Source organism: Lampetra fluviatilis, chromosome 41 (assembly GCF_964198595.1).
Source record: "Lampetra fluviatilis chromosome 41, kcLamFluv1.1, whole genome shotgun sequence".
NCBI lineage: Eukaryota > Metazoa > Chordata > Hyperoartia > Petromyzontiformes > Petromyzontidae > Lampetra > Lampetra fluviatilis.
This window is the reverse complement of record NC_136315.1, coordinates 6,381,589-6,403,011: the sequence shown is the minus strand read 5'-3', so window position 1 is coordinate 6,403,011 and position 21,423 is coordinate 6,381,589. Positions and strand designations below refer to the sequence as shown.

The following is a 21,423-nucleotide window of genomic DNA, read 5'->3' as shown; positions in this document are numbered from 1 at the left end:
TCGTTCCACCTCCATATTTCTCTCATATCGCAGCAGCTGTGTTTCTCGTCTAGATCTCTTGTCATCTCTTTCGGTTTATACATTTAAAGGGGGTGGGGGGGCTTGGGCGGTCCCAAAAACACATCTCACCATTGCAGCACTCCCGCAGTGGCGAGATGTTTATGCCCTCGCCTGGTATGCAGGAGTTAATTGGGTTCGATCCCGACACTGACGCCTGTTGTATATTTGGAGTTTGTGTGTCTCTCTCCCTGTGGTCGCGTGGATTTTTATCCGGGTCCTCCGGTTTTTCTCTCCACATTATAGAATCAACATCACGCGTTTTAGAGTGTTTGGCCGCTATAAATGTCCACGTGATGATGAGCCACTTCGTTGAGATATAATTTGTGGCCAGGTCGCTTCTGAAAGAGTTGTATAGCTCCATTGGGCCTTACCTGGTAAAATGTTTTTTTAAGGTTTTCTGTTTAAAAAATAATTTCCACGAGACCTTTCCTTCGACTCACTGGCTCGCAGGCGTGCGTTTGTTCCCACCGTCATGATGTCACTCGCTGACGTCCGCCTGTTTCTCTTCCACAGGGATACGGTACAGCGAAGAGGTGAGCGTGGATGAAGTGAAGGCTCTGGCATCTCTGATGACGTACAAGTGCGCCGTTGTAGGTAAGTCATCGCGAGGAGGGGGAGGACGGGTGGGAAGAGTATGCGTGGGCTGGTGGGGTGGGTGGTGGTGGCACTGGTGGTGCTATGCGTCAGCGGTGAGAGATGGCAGATCGGGGGCAGAGATGGTGGGAAGTTGGGTGAAGGGGACGTCGCCGCCTTGTTCCCAAGACAAGTTCCGACGAAGATCAAGAAAGCGATGTGCGCCGGTGTTTCGTAACGTGTCCATTTGTCCTTCGTGGTCGTTTTTCTGACCCTGCTGCATCACGCTGGTCAGTTCAGGTTTGTGAAGTAGACTAGGGGAGAAAGGGAGTGGGGGGGGGTTTAAGACCGGTTTGGATATCGCCCGTCACTGACGTTCGTTTGTTAACTTGTTGGGCTGGCCCAGGACTGGTTTGGATATCACGTAGTACTGATTTTAGCCATGGCCGGGAATCAAACTCAGGTTAGCAGCTTCATAGCGTAGCACGTAACCACTGCAATCCCCATCTCATGGTGCAGCGTGCTGTGCTGTTAGCGAGCACAATGAAGGCCGGCACAACACACGAGGGGGTGGGTTAGGCAGCACCTCACCCGGTTGCCTTTGTCTGCCCAGTGGCGATGTTTACAACCACCGCACCAGCTACTCCATTTGAGGCCGAGTCGACCTAAGTGAAGCCCAGGACCGGTTGAGATAATAGTCACCGATGTTGGTGACCGTGAGCGGGAATTGAACTCTGGTCGCCGTGTTCCTCCCGCAGCGCGCTAACCTCTGCGCCACCGCTCCCCACACATCCACACCGACACGCAGGCGGACGGGGAGTCCTGCAGTGACACCGATACGTCCTCGGCATTACTGTACCACCTTGGTTGCCAATCTTCCTCGTGCGGCTTCGAGAAATGCAATGGCGTCCCGTGCACTCGAGTGCCATTTCCTCTCTATCTGCTGCCAACTCTCGACTCCCTCCCCGTCCGACACGTGCCTCTCCCCCCTCTGCCTCTCCCCCCTCTGCCTCTCCCCCCTCTGCCTCTCCCACCTCTGCCTCTCCCTTCTCTGCCTCTCCCACCTCTGCCTCTCCCCCCTCTGCCTCTCCCACCTCTGCCTCTCCCCCCTCTGCCTCTCCCCTCTCTGCCTCTCCCACCTCTGCCTCTCCCCCCTCTGCCTCTCCCCCCTCTGCCTCTCCCCCCTCTGCCTCTCCCCCCTCTGCCTCTCCCCCCTCTGCCTCTCCCCCCTCTGCCTCTCCCCCCTCTGCCTCTCCCCCCTCTGCCTCTCCCCCCTCTGCCTCTCCCCCCTCTGCCTCTCCCATCTGCCTCTCCCTGTCACCGCTGCGTAGGGATGTCAAACTGGTCGAGGTCGTGCGTTTTAAAGCTGCTCGCTTCGTAATTGCTGTGCCCTCCAAGTGCATCGACTGAACGTCTGATCGGCTCCGTGAATATCCGTGCGTTAAAGCATCAAGGCATTGTTTCCAAACTTCCAGTCCTCGTAAACAATGGTACCTCTGGGTCTTTACCAGATGCAATTGCTACCTCTGCATGTGTTTGAATGGGAAAACATGTCCCTTGTGACATGGCACTGTTGGAGGAAATGGTGTTAGAATGTATGTTGAACTACTTTTGCACCATACGTAGCCAACCGTGTTGATCATAGGTGCATGGGAAGGCCAAAAACGAAACACAAATCAGTTCTAAAGAAATTCGTTTTCAATCTCGATTAAAAAGTGCGTAGCTCCAGTGGGTTCCTATTACCAGAAGGAAGAGCGTTCCAGACGGCCGCAGAAGCTCATCTGAAAGCGTGCGATACGGTGACCGCCTTTAATTCCTCCAGTCTAAATAAACATTTTTTAGAATAATAAACTTTCTCATCCTGTTTGGAATTTGTCCCACGAGTAAAATTCTTAGATGTGTAAAATTGTTCTTCCAACATTGCACAGAGAACAACCGTTGCATCTCCCTTACGTTTAAAAATAAATAAATCTCCCCGGTCACGGATATACTAGGTGGGTGACTGTAGTTTTAATCCGTTGTGTAGTACGTCACATATCCGGCTGGCTGGGGTCTGAGGTATAGGCGGATATATGAAAAGGTCGGCTATGCAATAATCTAGAGAAACTAAGTTGCACCACCACCATGCACAAATAAAGCACTTGATGTGGGCGGTTAATTGTTCAGGGGCGGATGTGGAACGTTGGACTGCATTTCGTACCTTTTTTTACTTGGAGCGCACTGGGGTTGTTGTTGGTTAATTCGGACTGCGAGGCAAAGTGTGATTGTGTTTACTCCCCTGGCTTTACAGAGTATTGGATGCTCCTGTTCGTCATGTACCCACGTGTTTGGTTATTTACAATGAAGCCGAACACGACGCGCTGTGTCGTTGGATCCGACTGGGCTTCTGTCATCTCCACTGACTCCCAACGTAATGTGGTGACTGGAAAGCCCAGTGTAAAATACATGAAGTATTTAATGGGCAAACTGACTCATTGATTGGTCAATATGACTAAGTGCTTTTTAAACCGGCTCCTATACCTCATTTGAAGTGGATTCATTGGAAATTTAAGTCCTATAGATTTCATTTAATACCGTTTTTGACCCTGTATACTCTGCAGTGTACGACTGGTCATCCAGAACAGAGACCGTACAACGTAGAACGACGCAGTGCCGATCCACAAATATCAAGGAGACATTCCAGCGATGATACACTACTCAGCTGCTCCTGATGCGGTTGTTTGGCTTGACCACCCGCATGTGAAATTGTAGTTGTTGCGCTGCCTCGGCATGAGCCATATGAACGAGAGAATTATTTTTTTTTAATTTCTTGACATTTCTTGTCGTATTGATCTCTGTATTCCTGTTGTCGCGTCGTGTGTCTTTACTCACCGCGCCGTGTCGGATGGTGACACGAGCATCGCGTTGCGATCGTGGCCGGTGTTTGCGCGTGTCTCAACGGGCCCCGTGGCCCGATTTTTAAACTAACGGATCGGCTTGGAGTCTCCCATTCCCCACTCGCGCGTGCGTGCAATGCTTATTATTTCTTCTGTCCCTTGCCGAAATATCAAAATCTAAATGTTCTTCTTGGCGTGTCGTTTCAGACGTGCCGTTTGGAGGTGCGAAGGCCGGCGTGAAGATCAACACCAAAAACTACTCGGTGAGCCCCTCTCCACGTGGTCCTCTCCCCACGTGGTCCTCTCCCCACGTGGTCCTTGTTATTTTATCAACCGGGGAGGGATGAAGGGCTGAGTCAACCCCCCAACCAAGATTTTATTTTAAAAACCTTCCGATTGCATTTGTTTTAAAGTTTATATAACATTGACTGTCCCGTGATTCCCACCCGAATATTTTGTATTGCTGCCCCACTTTAAACAAATTCACTGACTTCAGGCTCGTTGGGAGGGGTGGGCGGACCGGACCGTGTGTATTTGGTTACCGCTGTCCTGAGTGGTGTCATGTGGCTGCGGAGTCACGCTGTAGCCTATCTATATCTTGAGAAACATCGACACGGGTGGATGCTGATGTAAGTGGCGGGACTAGTTGCGTGGGTACAAAAGTCTCCCTGCGTCTTTTTCTCGTCCTCGCCATCGCTCATCCCGAACGCCTACACAGGCCTAACGCTTGCCCTCTGTGTTCGTAGGCTTGTAGCTCGGCATGTTAAGACGAAGCTGTTGCACGTCTGGACGGTTCAACCGGGACACGTGGTGTTTCTGGTTGCACCTTCCTTGGTCACTCAACCACTAGCCCTGAACACGGTGATTTGATAGGCACACACCTGCCCGTAGGCCTCACCGACTGCTCGAGTAGCCCCGTGCTTTGTTCATATCGCGAGTCGAGCATGAGGCCAGGAAATAAAAAACTTGGACGAAATTCGGAATTTTGCAAATGCTTTGGGATAACCGGCTCGGCCTTTCTGAAAGCATAGAGGCTCTCCTGGTGAAGCTGGGACACTTGGCAGCTTTTCATTAAACCACTTAACCGATGCAATATTCACGAACTAACTGACCATACACCTTTCATCTTCTTGGTTCTTTCAGTGAAGTCACATAGAAGGGAAATAATAAAATAATAATAATAAAACATAATAAAATATAATTCTCACGACGTTTTGGCCACAACGCAAGCAGCCGTCCTCAGGTGAAGAACAGGTCTGTCGGAAAGACAGCGTCTGAATGCTGCTTGCGTTGTGGCCGAAACTTCGTGAGAATTGTATTTTATTATGTTAAAATTTTATTATTTTATTATTTCCCTTCTACGTGACTTTACCGAAAGAACCAAGAAGATGAATCCCTGCAGTCACGAAAGCTTTAAATCGAAACATACACCTTTCGTTTAGAGTATTTGGCTGCTATAAATATCCACGCGATAAGCCACTTTGTTGAGCTATCGTTTGTGGCCAAGTCGCTTCTGAAAAAGCGCTACATAGCTCGGGTGGACCTTACCTGGTAAAAGAAAAATACCCCGCTTGACGTTTACCGTGGTGAGCCCGTGTATACCATTGGGTCGACCGTGCAAGGTGAATTTAAGAAACTTTCACCGTTGTTTTAACTGCCACGCCAGGAGATCGAATTGAACCTCCAACCCCTGGATTGTTAATCCGGAGTGCTAACCATTACACCGCAGCATCCGTGCTCTAAATTACAATATAATAACAAACTTACTTTGAACCTAAATCAATAACTATCCTTACAAAATGGACGTGTCCTTAACTCCTTTATCCAGGCCCTCGTCTGAATAAAGGACTTTGATTGATGAACGAATTTAGCGCAACCAGTCGCTAAACTAACACGCGTCGACATTATACGGGAATAGCTTATGGCGGTGGCTTTTAAAGTGTGACCTTTGAAAAGGTTTCTGAGGCACATTGTCTGCAGGAGCGCGGATTGTTAAACTCGGAGCCTCAAGAGCCAAGCACTGGATCGGTTCTCTTCAAGAGTGTAGAGTTTAACACGACGCCTTTCACGACCAATCTTAGCTGCGTTTTGTTTACGTGACGAACCTTACTTATTGGCTGTGTCAGGTGGTGGCGGGTTTAACGACACATTCATATTTTCATGATCTAACCCAAACCACCCCCTTTTTATAATGAAGTGTAGATGAGTACATCCAAGGACCTTTTTTCCACTCCACTGCTGGATGACAGCCTTCGCACGCCATGCGAGTCATGGGGGGGCGAGTTTGACGTTTGACAGCGCTGGTCAGTGTGGGTTTGTGACGGACGGTGGGGTTGGTAGGGGACTGTAGACCTGGGAGCATAGAAGTAAAGTACAACAGTGGACTTGGCTGCACTGCATTTTTTCTGGCCACCACTTCACACAGCCCCCTGTGTTTATTATCCATGATGGTCATCGGCCATCCCAAGCCCTGCTTGGAGCGGCTGAAATATCATGGCGATCGGTTGCATTCCATGTCACTTGATCGGAGACGCTCCGTACATTTTTGCCCCTACTGCTCTCATTAGTTGGCACCTTACCGAGCTGTAGGTGGAGCAGTGTCGATTGGCAGACCTGAACAAGCACGTGCATGAAGCAGCGACGATGTTGGAGCTTTTTCTTTTCGGCCGCGGCGTAACGCGTGCCCCTTTTTTATTATGTTAATTAGTGTTGAAGGTATTTGAGTGCCTCTCCCAAGGTGTGGCCCGTAGGCAAGCCTTTCGAATCGTGACAACAACAACCACCGTGATGACAGCACTTCTGGCTGCGATCTAATGATGCTAAATAAAACGTGTTTATTGGCGGCGCATGATTAATACGGCGTTTGGCCGCTCTACTGTCGTCTGAACCCCCCGTTGTCCACCCAGGCACGCTTGCCAATCTTCTACGTTCGCACGCAAGTTGTATTTTTACACACTGCCCGTGCCTGATGATTGTTAAACATTTCCCGTGTGATTTTGTAGTGAGAGCGCCAATAAAATTGTAGTTGGAGGCCTATCTCATACCGAGGTATGCCAGAGGATTTTTTTTATTTTTAAAAAATATTTCACCAGGAAAATGTATGGGGGGTGGGGGGGGGTATTGGAACGTCTCGCGTTTGCAAGTTTTGTCCAGAATGTCGCTTGACACACGCACAGCAGAGGCTGGCCGCTGCCACTGACACTCAGAGGTCGGGCACCCGCGTCCCCTAGATTTACTACGAGTGCAGTGGAGGTTGCTGTAGGGAGTGTAGTTGTTACCGGACCGAAATTGCTGAAGCATCACATCGTGGTGAACAGCTGACTCGAGCAGACCGTCGCATGGAAGTTCCCTCTCTCTCACCCCCCCCCCATCCCCTTGTACCGCCTGCAAACTCGATAGCTACTCCACTGCTGCTCACTGCTATGCTCACCAAAAGAGAGACGTAGTCTGAAAGTGGAAGTTGAGGCTGTTGTTTTTGAAACTCCAAAAGGCAAAAGTTCCCGGTAGAGTCACAATGCCGGGAACCTTCATTGTGGAGTTTCTAAACAATACACACTGGTTTTGTAATCCAGCTTGGAACCTCTCCTCGGTGTACTGGGCCTAAAATCAGTATCACCTTCTGCATCCGTGCGGTCGTGACGATTGGTTTACATGGGCGCCATGGTGGCGAGATGTTAACTACCTCACCTGGTATACAGGAGGTCATGGGTTTGATCCCGACCTTGATGCCTGCTGTATATTTTGAAGCTTGTATGTTCTCCCCGTGGTTGCATGGGTTTTTCTCCAGGTCACCCAGTTTTTCCCTCATTTAGAATCGACATGCGTTTAGAGTATTTAGTTGCTATAAATGTCCACGATGAGCCACTTCTTTGAGCTATAATTTGTGGCCAAGTCGCTTCGGAAAAATAACTATATATGGCTCGGTGGGCCTAACTTGTTAAAATAAAAAAATCTAGCTTAGAAAAAAAATTGCATGTTCCTGGCCTCGCTGCATGCAAGACACTTAAGAGTGTTAAGAGGAGCTTGCAAACGGCATTGGTTCAGAAGGCAGCATGAGTTCTGAAGGGGGGGGGGAGCTTTTACCTTCCTGTAAATTGAAAACCATCTCCCTCCCCATCGCTAATCTCCCGCCTCCACAGTTTAATCTGACACTGCTCCAAACAAGGGCCTCAACAGTGTTTCCCATCAGTCTAGTGGGACTACAGTGATACGGTCAGCTAGCTGGGCTGCTGCGTTGCCCATTTAGGTGAAATTAGATTGCATTGGATTATAAACGCTTTCCACGCCAACGCATCCTCACCACTGGAACACACAGGTGGCCGGGTGGCTCAGAGGTCTGAGACGCTTTGCTGGCACTACCGAAGTTCTGGGTTTGAATCCACGTTACGGCCGTCTGCGATTTGAACCGTGTTCTTGACTGCAGCGAGTATGTAGTCTCAGCCCGTTCACCACTGACTGCACGAACGAACACAATTCCAGCTCTTGAGAATTCAAAATATCGGTTTCACCGCCACGCGACGAACAGGACTCTCTGTGGACGGGTGGGTAGGGGGGAGAGTTGCCGCCCATCACGCGTGCACCACCGGTAGCCACAGGTGAGCGTGTCTCAGCTGTAGATCTGTGGTATCAATCTCGAACACAGTTGGGGGCTCTACGAGACTTTTGGTTGGGATCTTGGTTTCATAACTTGGCACTGATAGCGCAAATCATGATAAAGCTGGTTGGGGTAAAGACAAAGATACATCCGTAAAAATGTTTCCGGTATTCTTTGGTTCTTTCGGTAAAGTCACGTAGATAGAAACATAATAATACAAATAAAGTGAATAAAATTCAAAATGATAAAAAAAACTAAAAGCACTAATGTAGACTGTAGCCTGGTTCTTAACCTCGGTGAGCGTACTGGCAGTCTATAATGTAGACTGTAGCCTTGTTCTTAACCTCGGTGAGCGTACTGGCAGTCTATAATGTAGACTGTAGCAATGGTTATTAAACTGAGTGAGCGTACTGGCAGTCTATAATGTATTTATTTTTTTATTATTTGTATTTTTATTCACTTTATTTTTCTAATGTACGTGACTTTACCGAAAGAACCAAACAATATTAATTCCTGCAGTCACGAAAGTTTTAAGTCAATGTTAATGTTTCCGGTGCCTATATGGCTCGTAGGAGAGACCCCAATAAAAAAAACACATCGCTGTTGTGTACGACCCAGACGAATAATCCCCTGTAAGGTTCTCATCCGCTTTTTTTCTCGCTCATGCTTTCGGAATTACGTGTGGGTGTTTTGTGGTGTGCGTGTGTGTGTGGGGGTGGTGGTGGTGGCGGCAATGCCTTCAGCACACTGAGGCCCACGCGTGTGCATCCAGACGCGATGTCGCATGCTGTTGCCCATAAATTGTGCCGCTGATGCAGAGCCCACCATCACCTCTCCTCCTCTAGGTCTCGTTAAATAGAACTCCTCATTTTTGGCGATGCAGCTGCGTTGATGATGCTGCTGCCCCCAGACACCAATGGACACGCTAACTCGACGCGTTTGTCAATGTTGCCGTGGCCTTAAAAATGAAAATAATGCAGTGGGCGACGTTTCGAGCCAATGGCTCTCCTAAGCTCACGTTGTAGTCTCCCGTTTAAACCGTTGTTCCGAATGGCAGTCGCGGAATTGGGTTGCAGACTTTTTTGCCTCGAACTCGGCAAAAAGTAATCGGATTATTTTATTTAGACCTGGATGAACCCGATTGAGATCTGCAGCGAGCACTTTTCCATAGGTGTCAATGGTGGGCAGGTCGGCAAGTAAAACAACCAAACGAGACAGCAGAGACCAGCTGTGTCAATAGCTCGTTAGACGATGACGAGTTATTGACACGGGGGGTGTGTGATGGGGGGGGGTGTGTGATGGGGGGGGGGGTGATGGGGGGGGGGTGTGTGATGGGGGGGGTGTGTGTGATGGGGGGGGGTGTGTGTGATGGGGGGGGGTGTGTGTGATGGGGGGGGGTGTGTGATGGGGGGGGGGTGTGTGTGATGGGGGGGGGTGTGTGTGATGGGGGGGGGGGTGTGATGGTGGGGGGGGGGGTGTGATGGGGGTGTGTCTGTGTGATGGGGGTGTGTCTGTGTGATGGGGGGGGGTGATGTGGGGGGGGGGGGTATGATGGGGGTGTGTGTGTGTGTGATGGGAGGGTGTGTGTGTTTGATGGGGGTGTGTGTGTGTTTGATGGGGGTGTGTGTGTGTGTGATGGGGGGGTATGTGTGTGTGATGGGGGGGTGTGATGGGGTGGGGCTGTGTTTGATGGGGGTGTGTGATGGGAGGGTGTGTGTGTGTGATGGGTGGCACCGTGCATGGAGAATGGCGCGAGGGGATTGGCCGGTTGGAGGGTGGGGCCGATGACGACTTCGCGGTCAACGACCGAGGCGCGTGCGCACGCTGAGCCCGGAGAGAAGCAAAAATATCTCGACAGCCACCCCGCACCATAGCCCCCTCCCTCGCCCCCCCCTCCCTCGCCCCCCCTCCCTCGCCCCCCCCTCCCTCGCCCCCCCCTCCCTCGCCCCCCCTCCACTTTCCTCTCTCTCCCCTCTGTCACAGCCACCCTGCACACATCCCCGCCTCCCTGCCCCCTCGCCCCCCCTTCCGCTTTCCTCTCTCTCCCCTCTGTCACAGCCACCCTGCACACATCCCCGCCTCCCTGCCCCCTCGCCCCCCCTTCCGCTTTCCTCTCTCTCCCCTCTGTCACAGCCACCCTGCACACATCCCCGCCTCCCTGCCCCCTCGCCCCCCCCCTCCGCTTGCCTCTCTCTCCCCTCTGTCAATCTCCCAAAACATTTTTGTATCCGACATCCACCTCTCCCTTCTCGCTCCCCTCTGTTCTGTGTGGCCTCCTTTGCATTCCTTTCGCCTCTCCTCCTCCTCCTCCCCACCCGCTCCACTCTGCTCTCTCGCCTTGAAACTCCCGATCCTGCATAAACCCGAGCGGTCGGCTCGCTCCCCCCCTTTAGTCCAGCCTCAGAGGGACCCGCAAACCCGCTCGTCGTATTTTCACCTTTGTTCCACAACCGTAAGAACGCGAAGTGAAAACCAAAAATTGTCGTGTTTATTGTAGAAGGTGGCCCTGGGTTGTCTCTGCAGGGCGCCCTCCTTGTACACACGCAAGTGGCGTTGGCTATCGAGGGTACAGGCGGTGCAACTGCACACGGGGGCCCATTCGCTCGCCCCAGCTTCTGGGCTACGAGTAGGGGGAGAATTTGGAACGAGTCGCTGCTTGCAACACCCAGGGTCCACGCGAGCACACGACTACGCTGCTGTGCATGTGCGCGCTGCCTTTCGCAGAAGATACAAGTTGCCCAAGCCATGAATGTCCTTTTACAAGGGACGGGTATCAATGTGGGGAGCGGCAGTGTAGCGGTTAGCGCGCTGCGCTACGAACCCGGCATCCAGAGTTCAATCCCCGCTCATGGCCAACACTCGGTGACGATTATTGTAACTGGTTCAGGGCCTACCCTATATCGACTCAGTCTCGAATAAGTAGCTGGTGCGCTGTGTAAACACTGCCAATGGGGAGACAAAGGTGGCCGGGCGTGGTGCAGGCCACCCACCTCCTCGTGTGCTGTGGTGGCCTTCATAGGTGCTCGCGAATAGCACTTGCTCCTAAAGTCTGTTAAGGCTATACGGGTGATTTTTGTCTTTGTTTTGGTATCAATGAATGCCTTCCCAGTGTTCAGAGTAAGATTGATGATGATGCAAATTAATTGTACAGCCACACGGAGTCTTTTTTTAGAAGGGTCCTTTTGTATTGTTTGGTCAATTCCATTTTTCGTCTTGTGAGCATCATCAATATTGTTGGCATAGGGGACTCCATCTTCAACATGATCCGCAAATTAATCGTATCCCTCATCATCACCGCCGTGACCATCACTACATCATCTTTGTCATCCATGAATTAATCATCACCACGAGCATCTTCGTTATTTCCATAATTCCATCATCACCACCATCCTCATCACCGTCATCCTGCATCCATCACCACAACTTGTATCATCATCCATCATTAATCTATGATGTAATGTACCTATCGCCATCGCATCAATAATTCCATCATCAGCATTACAACACTGTGACACTTTAGCCAAAACAGCTATCCCATTAATTCTTACGCACAGTAGTTTAACGACCTAAATAAATTACAGAACTATTTTAATATCGTTAATTATAATTCGAGCGTGCGTGTCCATTTGGGAGCGGTGGTGCAGTGGTTAGCGCGCTGCACTACGAACCCTGCAATCGGGGTTCAATTCCCGCCCACGACCTTTAACAGTGGCGAACTTTTCAATCGTGCTTGGGCCTCTCCCCTAGGTCGCCTCTGCCTTAAACGAATACCTGGTGTGGTATGTCATCACTGGGGAGACAGAGGTGGCTGGGCATGGCGTGGTGTTCGCCACACCCCACTCCCTTTCGTGTGTGCCGTGCCGGCCTTGATAGGGTGCTACTCGCTGCCGGCACTTGCCCCAACAGTCTGTTAAGGCTGTGCGGGGGATCTTTGTCTTTGTAGGCAGTACAGTGCGGCAGAAGGAGATGCGTTTTGAGACTTCGCTGCAGGATCGTGGGCGAATGAGCAAACAGCCGCAGGGTGGTGATGGGACGTTGTTGACGTGTCGGGAGGGTTGGTCAGCTATGTGGTGGTGGGGGGGGGAGCAGGGTAGGGGAGCGATTCTGGGGAACCAGACCCGAAGGAAACGTGGAGGGAGTCGTGCAGGCCGGTTTGAAGTGGTTTTTAAAACATGCTGGCACACACACATAATCTACTACGTTAACTGCATATTCTTTGGGTCTTTCGGTAAAGCCATGTAGATAGAAACAAATTATAAAAATATCACAACACAAGCAATCGGCATCAGGTCATCAGGTGATGACGATTGCGTGTGTTGCGATATTTTTATAATTGTTTTCTATCTACGTGGCTTTACCGAAAGACCCAAAGACCCAAAAAATATTAATTCCTGCAGTCACGAAAGCTTTAAGTCAAGATTTAACGTTAACTGCGTTCTTTTGCCCTTGCAATTGTTAACCCTGCACTGATCATGGTGGAATGGCATCGACTGTAGAGGGATCTCCAGAGAGTTCCCTCCGGGATATTTTGTCTTGCTCTTACACGCTAGCCACACGTCTTGGAAGATGTGAGAGTGCCCACACTTTACCCCACCGCCACACGTGACCTGCCGATCGTAGACGTCGCCGTGGTGTCTCCACGTGTACTGCTCGATAGACAAATAGAAGGGGGAATTGAAAAAAACTGTCCATTGGCGGGAGGTCTAAAACAAATATGACCATGACAGCACTCCAATGAATGTAGTGTATAATGTGTGTCCATTACAAATGTATGTTACATTCTGGGCAAGGCTTTGTCAATAATTGTAAATGCACCACCACCTGCGAGAGCCACAGGAGTGGCCCTCCTTCACCTCAATGGGCCACAAGCTCCAATCAGAATCTTTGAGGCTGGAGGAATCCGAGGAGGCTATTAAGCTCTTTCTCACAGGTGTCCGGTATGGGCCTGCCGTGCTTGAAATCGCGCTTGTGCCCTCACCATGACCCCTCGCATCACCCTAGACCAGAGATCAGCAACCTGCGGCTCTCTAAGGACCGCTTCGTGATGCGAGTCACCGCGTGCATTGCGGCTCTTGAAATTTTGAGAGTTTTGTTCCAGAATTCGGAAAAAATGGCTCCGCTTGTTATTTTGATTGCCCCACCCCTGCCATAGACACACTCGAGACCAGAGCCTCCACCAGGGGCGCCACGGGACGCAGATGGCCCACTGCTTTGCTAGAGGCCTCTGGCATGCCGATGAAACCCACAAGTTGCTAAGACTGTTCTATGATCACTCGAGCTACGCGTACGAGCCTTGCCCACGAGCCCTGCCCAATTCACCGTCCTCGCACCGAGTGCACTCTCGCTTTTTCTATTTTTATTTATTTTTATTTTATCGGGTAAGGCCAACTGAGCTGTATTTTTTTTATACATTTTTATTTAATATTTGATTATGTTTTATTTTTATTATTTTATTATTTCCCTTCTACGTGACTTTACCGAAAGAACCAAGAAGATGAGCTTTATACCTTATTTTCAGAAGAAACCTCGCCGCCAACAATAGCTCAACAAAGTGGCTGATCACGTGGACATTTATAGCAGCCGAATACTCTAAACGCATGTTTCTAAATTGTGGAGGGAAAAAAAAACGGAGGATCTGGAGAAAAAGCCACATGACCAGGAGGGGAATGTGCAGACTCAAAATATCGAGGCATTCTCAGTCCGGATCAAACCCTCGACCTCCTGTATACCAGGTGAGGTAATTAACATCTTGCCATCGTGGCGCCCCAGCAGTGGGGAGGAGTAGCGCGCGTTCTAACCGCCTGTCCCACCACGCTCATTGCCAGGTGCTGCACGTGCACAGCTGGTTCAGCGAGGCTCGCGAGATACAATAATAAGCACTGTCAGCCTGGCTGGGCTCGTATTTCAGTGGCCATCGCCCCTCTCTTACCGCTCTCTCGGCCATCACGTCTGTTTCTTTCTGTCTTGTTTCTCAGCAAAACGGCATTTTACATATTTGTGAAATTGTGTTTGATTGCCATCTTGAGTGCCTCCTTGTTTAATTGCAGTCCCATCTCTCTGTGCAATTTTTCAGTTTGTGTAGTCTACCACTTTGTGTCTTTAATAGAAAGTCGCTCTCTGCCCGTTCTCTGCCCTCTCAATGCTCTACGTTTTTCACATTTAAGGTTGCATTAAATTCCAACGCGTGACGATAACGGAGTAATTTTGTCAGCGACGCAATCTTCATTTTTGACCGGAAGTATTTCTGGGAAAAGTCTTACTCGTAACTATTTCTGACAAAAAGATTTCCTCGGAAAATCTTGTAAATGTTACGTTTTATTTTTTACCAACTCAAGTTGCCCTTCAAATTGAGTGAGGTCCTCTGTCTCTCTGGCCTCACTCACAGGCTCCATGGTGGCGAGATGTTAACTCCCTCGCCTGGTATACAGGAGGTCGAGAGTTCAATCCCGACCCTGACGGCTGCTGTACATTTAGAGTTTGCATGTCCTCTCTTTGTGGTCGCGTGGATTTTTCTCCGGGTCCTTCGGTTTTTCCTTCCACATTTAGAATCGACGTGCACTTTTGAGTATTTGGATGCTATACACGGCCACATGATGAGCCACTTTATTAAGCTATCATTTGTGGCCAGGTCGCTGCTGAAAAGAAGTTTTAAAACTCGCTGGGCCTTACCTGGTAAGCAAAACAAAAAGTGTAGTTTGTCGTGTGCATGCGGTTGTGTGGTGTGGCCGTGTCGTTTCTGGTGGCCCATTCTGACACTAATCCCCGCGTTGTTTCCTGTCGTTGCTCCAGGACAACGAGCTGGAGAAGATCACAAGGCGGTTCACCGTGGAACTCGCCAAGAAGGGCTTCATAGGTGATGCAGCCACCCCTGTGCACCGAGCCCACGAGTTTGAGACAAAATATCCCAGAGTCAAATTTGGTTTTGCCCTTCTCACTTCGCTGAATTCCACCGCCCGAAGGGGGTTTCAGAAGTAGTTCTGCGATGTTTGCTTCCGCGTACCGTTTCCTTTCACGTGGCCGTGCGCTGCCCTGGGCGAGTTCCGAGTGGCCGCTTTGCCTCGTCGCGACATCGCGCACTGGGAATTAAATTCGGGATTAACAAAAAAACCCTCGCAATCCCTGGGGTGTAATAGGGGTGTAGCGACGCGTAGAATTACGTGTGTACGTATGTATCTTTAGCTTCTTTTGCATGGTCCGTAGCTAACGGTGCTAATCGAAGGTACGGTGGAAGGACAACAAAATCGGTATCGCCGAGTTGATCGCACGTTGTGTGATCAACTGGGTTGACATCACCCCCTCCAGTGACCTAGGGGCGAGGTCATTCACCGCAATGCGAAACGAAAATTTGATTCCTTGTCATAATCCTTGTTTTTGTTTATCATTAAACAAGAGCCCGGTACACAGCGCGAGCGACTGGGTGAGGGGGGGTGGAGGGTAGTACAGATGTTCCAGGGGAAAGTGGTTGGCCGCTCGCTGCCCTCCTACTCGAGTAGACGGCAATGAGCCGGAACGTCGTCTTTTTATGGGAGGGGAAGACGGAGGAAGGGGGGCAGGGGAAATTTTATTCTTAAATCTTTACATCGAACCGCCGGCAGTTCACCCACGTAGCTTGCGAGGTACTGGTGGGTTGCGGTGTAAAGTGGCATCCTTGCCCTAGGACTCGGGGCAGACGTGTCCTGAGCATTACTACCCACGTGGTACCACAGAGCTATGTACTGAACTAGCAAGCACCGGTTTCCCTCGTTCTATGCGGGTCCGGTTTGTGCGATTTTTGCACTGAATATGCAGCTAAGCCATTTCTACCCAAAATTCGCTATAATGAGGTTTGGATTTACTCCGCATGCGGCTATGTGGTCGGATGTATGACCAACATTGTGTGTGTACTGTGCGTGCTACTCGGCAGGCAGCCATCACCTCGTGTGATTACACTTTCTGCGCGCTTTTTGGAATGCATCTACTACTACCGCATAGAGCGAGGGGATACCTGTAATCAAGCAACCCTGGTTCCTCCCTATCACCTCTTCCCCTTCGTCTCCTCCTCCTCATCTTCATCCTCCTTCATCCTCTGCTTGGCACCGCAGGTCCGGGCATCGATGTTCCGGCGCCGGACATGAGCACGGGGGAGCGCGAGATGTCCTGGATTGCCGACACGTACGCCAACACCATGGGGCACAACGTACGTAACCTGGGAGCAGCGAGAGTCATGCCACGGTTGCTGGTTCTTAAGGACGCCCACCCTGTTGTTGGTGACCGGAGTTTGATTCCCGGCCATGGCTCACGTCACTGGCGAGTGATCCTGGACGCTCCCCCTCCCCCCCCCCCCCCCCCCGCTTGAGCGATGTGCAGGGAGCAGTGTGGTGGAGGGCCGCACGGCGAGTCCTCGCTTCACGCGTTCGTTGTAGCAGCAGCAGGAGATGCCTTCCTGAAAACGCGTTGAACAAGCAATTGCTGCTACTGAATTACCCTTGCGCTGTAAAATTAGCCTGCAGCCATCCCATGGTGGAAGAAACTGAGATGACGGTGTGCTGCCGCGTACTGTATCGCTCGGCGTACTGTACCGTACCGCTCGGCCGCGTGGCTCAAGAAAGTAGTTTGGCATCGACTGCTCAAAAGCCGCGTTATAACGGTGTGTGTGTACCGCATTATAACGGTGCGTTTTCTGCATTCTTCGAAACTTTTCCCGACCTAGAAGAAGCGTGCTTATGGCGAAAACGCGTCACGTGAGCGTGTGTTAAGCGAGGACTTGCTGGAGAATGAGATGTTTGGGGTGCGGGCAAGTCCGTTGAGGGTCTGGAATGAAGACTGTTGGCACCATTTACGTAAAAAAAATCGTGGTTTGCTGAACACAGGCCCAAAGGCCCGAATCGCCGAGGGTCCAGCAACAAACGGCACCGGCAAAGGTGGATTGGATGAAAATGACTACGTTCCTTGAATTGAGTAAGGTTCAATCTTGATTCGAAGCTTTCGTGACTGCAGGAATCCATACTGTTTGGTTCTTTTGGTAAAGTCACGTAGGTAGAAATATAATAAAACAAATCGGGACGTTTCGATCGCAACACAAGTTGTTTTTTGCTGCGGTTGCCCCACCTGATGACGATTGATTGTGTTGAGATCGAAACGTCGCGATTTGTTTTATTTTATTTCTACCCACGTGACTTTACCGAAAGAACCAAAGAGTATTGAGTGAGGTTATCATGAAAATACTGAAAGCGGGTCCATAGGAGAGAATTTCAAAGTGGAACCGGGTATGAGAGAAGAAGCAGAACGGGAAAGTGTTGACATCCAGTGTGGTGGGGTAGGTGGGCCAGTTGGCGAGCGTGTTGTTGTGACCTGCGTGTCGGACGATTGCGGCCGAGGAGGGTGGTGCTAGCCGATATTAAACGCGCGAATCCTCTGCGTCTGCGCGTCACCAACGAACGCGGCTCCGTGCACGCGTGCGCGTCCTTGCAGAACATCAACGCGCACGCGTGCGTCACGGGGAAGCCGATCAGCCAGGGCGGCATCCACGGCCGCATCTCGGCCACGGGCCGCGGCGTCTTCCACGGCATCGAGAACTTCATCAACGAGGCGACGTTCATGAGCTCCGTGGGCCTGACGCCCGGCTTCAAGGGCAAGACCTTCGCTGTGCAGGTCGGTACGCTCCGCTCGCTCGCCCAACTTCCCATCAACTCGGCACACCTAGATCTTCCACCTACTAAGCCGACACATTTGTAAGTTCCCTAGCCCTGCTGCCTGACCACCTCCTTGCAAAACGCACTCGCCCGTCCGCTCGTCCACCCAATCTGCCGCATTTCTCTTGCTCGCCCCACCATCTTCTTCGCATTTCTCTTACTCGCCCACGCGCCTCGCCCCTTTTCCAAACACGTGGATTGTCAAGTATTTTATGCAGGGCCACTCTTGTAAGTGTCCATAATTGGACACAGAATGGACAAATGTGGTTGCTTTTTGTTTCGGCGGAGGGGGGGATGCGGTGTTTCTTTTTGGTAACGCCTTCCACTTAACCTTCGTTCCCTCCCTGACGCCGGCCAAGGAGGCTGCACTTGCGAGGCAGCTCTTTAAAAAGCTGCCCTTTGCGAAGCTGCAAAGGCCAGGCACTTGGATGGCCACGAACCCCTTGGGGAAAATGAACTGGGAGGAGGGGGGGGAAGGGACTAGGAGGTCAAAGCCCAACGATTCCCCATGGCTAAATTTGTCTCTCCCGCCTCCATCCTTGCTTTGAGTTCTCCTAGCAGCTAGAATGAGTGTGTGGGTTGCCGTGTGTGGGTTGCCGTGTGTGGCTTGCCGTGTGTGGCTTGCCGTGTGTGGGTTGCCGTGTGTGGCTTGCCGTGTGTGGCTTGCCGTGTGGCTTGCCGTGTGTGGCTTGCCGTATGTGGCTTGCCGTGTGTGGCTTGCCGTGTATGGGTTGCCGTGTGGCTTGCCGTGTGTGGCTTGCCGTGTGTGGCTTGCCGTGTGTGGCTTGCCGTGTGTGGCTTGCCGTGTGTGGCTTGCCGTGTGTGGCTTGCCGTGTGTGGCTTGCCGTGTGTGGCTTGCCGTGTGTGGCTTGCCGTGTGTGGCTTGCCGTGTGTGGCTTGCCGTGTGTGGCTTGCCGTGTGGGCCCGGGGGTTATTGGATTGGTACCGATGACCGGTACCAGCGCTGTCAAGATTGGCCTCTATGGAAGAGATTAATAACGGACGCTGCTGGATAGTTGGATGCAGTCGCCCTCCTACAACAGCGGAGGGAAGAAGAGTGACAACTCACAACAATGAGTGAAGCACCAGGTGGCTAAAACACTGAAAGTTGACACAGTAGGGGGCACGGGTGGTGACTGCCATTCATCACAGTCGGTCAACCCACGGCACCGGGGTGTGTCCCGTGACTTTCTGCCCGGCACAAGTGCCTTGGTGATGTCACCGGCATTTTAGTGGCGAATGGATGACGGCTGTTGTCGGTGTGTCTCTGCGTGAGTACCTGTTGTTATGGTGTGGAGTAAACATCGCCACGAGAAAGACAAAGGCGGCCGGGCGTGGTGCTGGCCACCCACCCCCTCGTGTGTCACGGTGCCGGCTTTCGTCGGTGCTACTCGCTAACGGCACTTGCCCCAAACGTTTGTTGAGGCCCCACGGTGCGGGTCCTTTGTCTTTGCGTGTCGGCCAGGGTTTCGGTAACGTGGGCATGCACTCGATGCGGTACCTGACCCGAAACGACGCCATCTGCGTTGGCGTCGGAGAGATCGACGGCAGCATCTACAACCCCGAGGGCATCGACCCCAAGGCGCTGGAGGAGTACAAGCTGGTGAGGCGCTTGACGCGAGCAAAGGACACAAAGGTCCCCCGCATAGCCTCTACCAGGCCGACGGGGCAGGTGCCGTTTAATTTGTTCGTGACGCGGAGTTGGCAAAGGAGCCGTCGTGCCAATGTTGGGGGGGGGGGGGGGTGTGACCACGGTGGGAGGAGGGGGTGACCACGGTGGGAGGAGGAGGTGACCACGGTGGGAGGAGGGGGTGACCACGGTGGGAGGAGGGGGTGACCACGGTGGGAGGAGGGGGTGACCACGGTGGGAGGAGGGGGTGACCACGGTGGGAGGAGGGGGTGACCACGGTGGGAGGAGGGGGTGACCACGGTGGGGGGGGGGACCACGGTGGGGGGAGGGGGTGACCATGGTGGGAGGAGGGGGGGTGACCACGGTGGGGGGGGGAGGGTGACCACGGTGGGGGGCGCCATTCCTTTTTGAGGGTCGCAGTTGTCACTTGGAGTGTCCACCGCTATTTTCTGGCGGTTGCGCATCAGGACTGGGCGACGTCCACAAAAGTGACAGCCGACTCGAGCTAAGCTCTCGATCTCTCGGAGACGGGTCGCAGATGCTACGGTGACGTTTCTGACGAAGGCGAACCGCCGCCGGATGTCAAGTGCCGTCGGCGAGCGCCGACAACGGAGGGCGGCACGGCGCGCGAGGGAGAGAGAGCGGTGTGACTGGACCATCACACCCGACTCTCTTTCGTCTCCCCAAATTCAATGCCCATTTAAGGCAGAGTCTACCTCGGGCAGAGTCTACCTCGGGCAGAGTCTACCTCGGGCAGAGTCTACCTCGGGCAGAGTCTACCTCGGGCAGAGTCTACCTCGGGCTACTTTGCAGCAGGCGCTGTGGGCTGCTGCTGATCCTGCGGCTAGAGGGGGTTAATTGTTGAGAGGTTTTGTCGGGACATTGAGGTGCTTGGCCAATTCCGTTTTATTCATGGGAGTTCGGCTCCATCGGGGAGGGAGCTGGAGATGCCCGGAGGACACCCACCGTGGGGATAACGCTCAAAGCTCCACGAAAGAAAACGTAGTAAACTGAACTCATCATTTAACACCGTGGCATTAACGGGAAGATATCTCATTGGTGACGTTTCGGGCAACGTGCTTGCGCACCACGACCCGACGCAGCGTTGTTGGAAATGTGATAGCGCCGTACAGATGAATTTGCGCGCTCGCCCGTTGGACCGCCGGGAGTAGATTCGTCCAATTTTTCTGATCCGGTGCCGTGCGCGCGCGTGTGTGTGTGTGCGTGTGTGCGTGTGCGTGTGCGTGTGTGCGTGTGCGTGTGTGTGCGTGCGTTGTGTGTGTGTGCGTGTGTGTGCGTGCGTGTGTGTGTGTGCGTGCTGCTGGTCCGGGCCGGCTCTTTGTGAGCGCAGCAGCACGGCACGATCGTCGGGTTCCCCGGTGCGAAGCCGTACGAGGGCAGCATCCTGGAGGCGCCGTGCGACATCCTCATCCCGGCCGCGGGGGAGAAGCAGCTCACCAAGCACAACGCTCACCGTGTCAAAGCCAAGGTGATGAACGCATCCCGTACCCGAGAGACAAAGATTCCCCGTGTAGCCTGAAACAGACGGTTGGGGCAAGTGCTGCTAGAGGGCACAAATGCGGAAGCCTATGCACACGTGGTCGTGCACATGCGTACAAATACAAATATCCCGTATGAAGCACGATAGGCTGTTGCCATAAGTTCTATTTGGGACCACAGATGCAAATACACACACACACACGTGTGCACACAAAGACACGTACGCAGTTATACGCACGCAACAACAACCGGCATTTTCCAGAGTGGCGGTGACGTCGCCATGGCGCTTGTGCCAGGCTATGTGCACCTAAAGGCCACGTGAAGTGTCGTATACGCACACGTACACAATCGTGCACCCCGTTCGTACACGTGGCGTAGTGGTGGCACGCTCGCCGCTAGAGGCTCACGGTTTCGAATCCAGCAGCAGCGGCTTTGAATAACCCTGCGGTGTTTATTAACTATTAAGCAAATACCACAAGCAGTCTGATTCGTAGTGGATGTTAAAGATCCCCGTGACGT

General features: G+C 52.1%; 1 protein-coding gene across 2 annotated transcripts in view; it reads left to right on the top strand.

Annotated features, from left to right (window-relative positions):
* The window catches only part of LOC144946484 (glutamate dehydrogenase, mitochondrial-like), a 35,426-nt gene that overhangs the window by 7,304 nt on the left and 6,699 nt on the right, over positions 1-21,423 (top strand). For both annotated transcript variants that reach the window (XR_013639898.1, XM_078875397.1), the window contains exons 2-8: positions 574-654; positions 3,717-3,772; positions 14,893-14,956; positions 16,185-16,279; positions 17,554-17,733; positions 19,240-19,377; positions 20,756-20,893. Coding sequence is in view for 1 of the 2 variants with exons in the window: in XM_078875397.1 (XP_078731523.1) it covers positions 574-654; positions 3,717-3,772; positions 14,893-14,956; positions 16,185-16,279; positions 17,554-17,733; positions 19,240-19,377; positions 20,756-20,893 (752 nt within the window). In the remaining variant the exon portion in view is untranslated. The remainder of the gene's footprint in view (positions 1-573; positions 655-3,716; positions 3,773-14,892; positions 14,957-16,184; positions 16,280-17,553; positions 17,734-19,239; positions 19,378-20,755; positions 20,894-21,423) is intronic.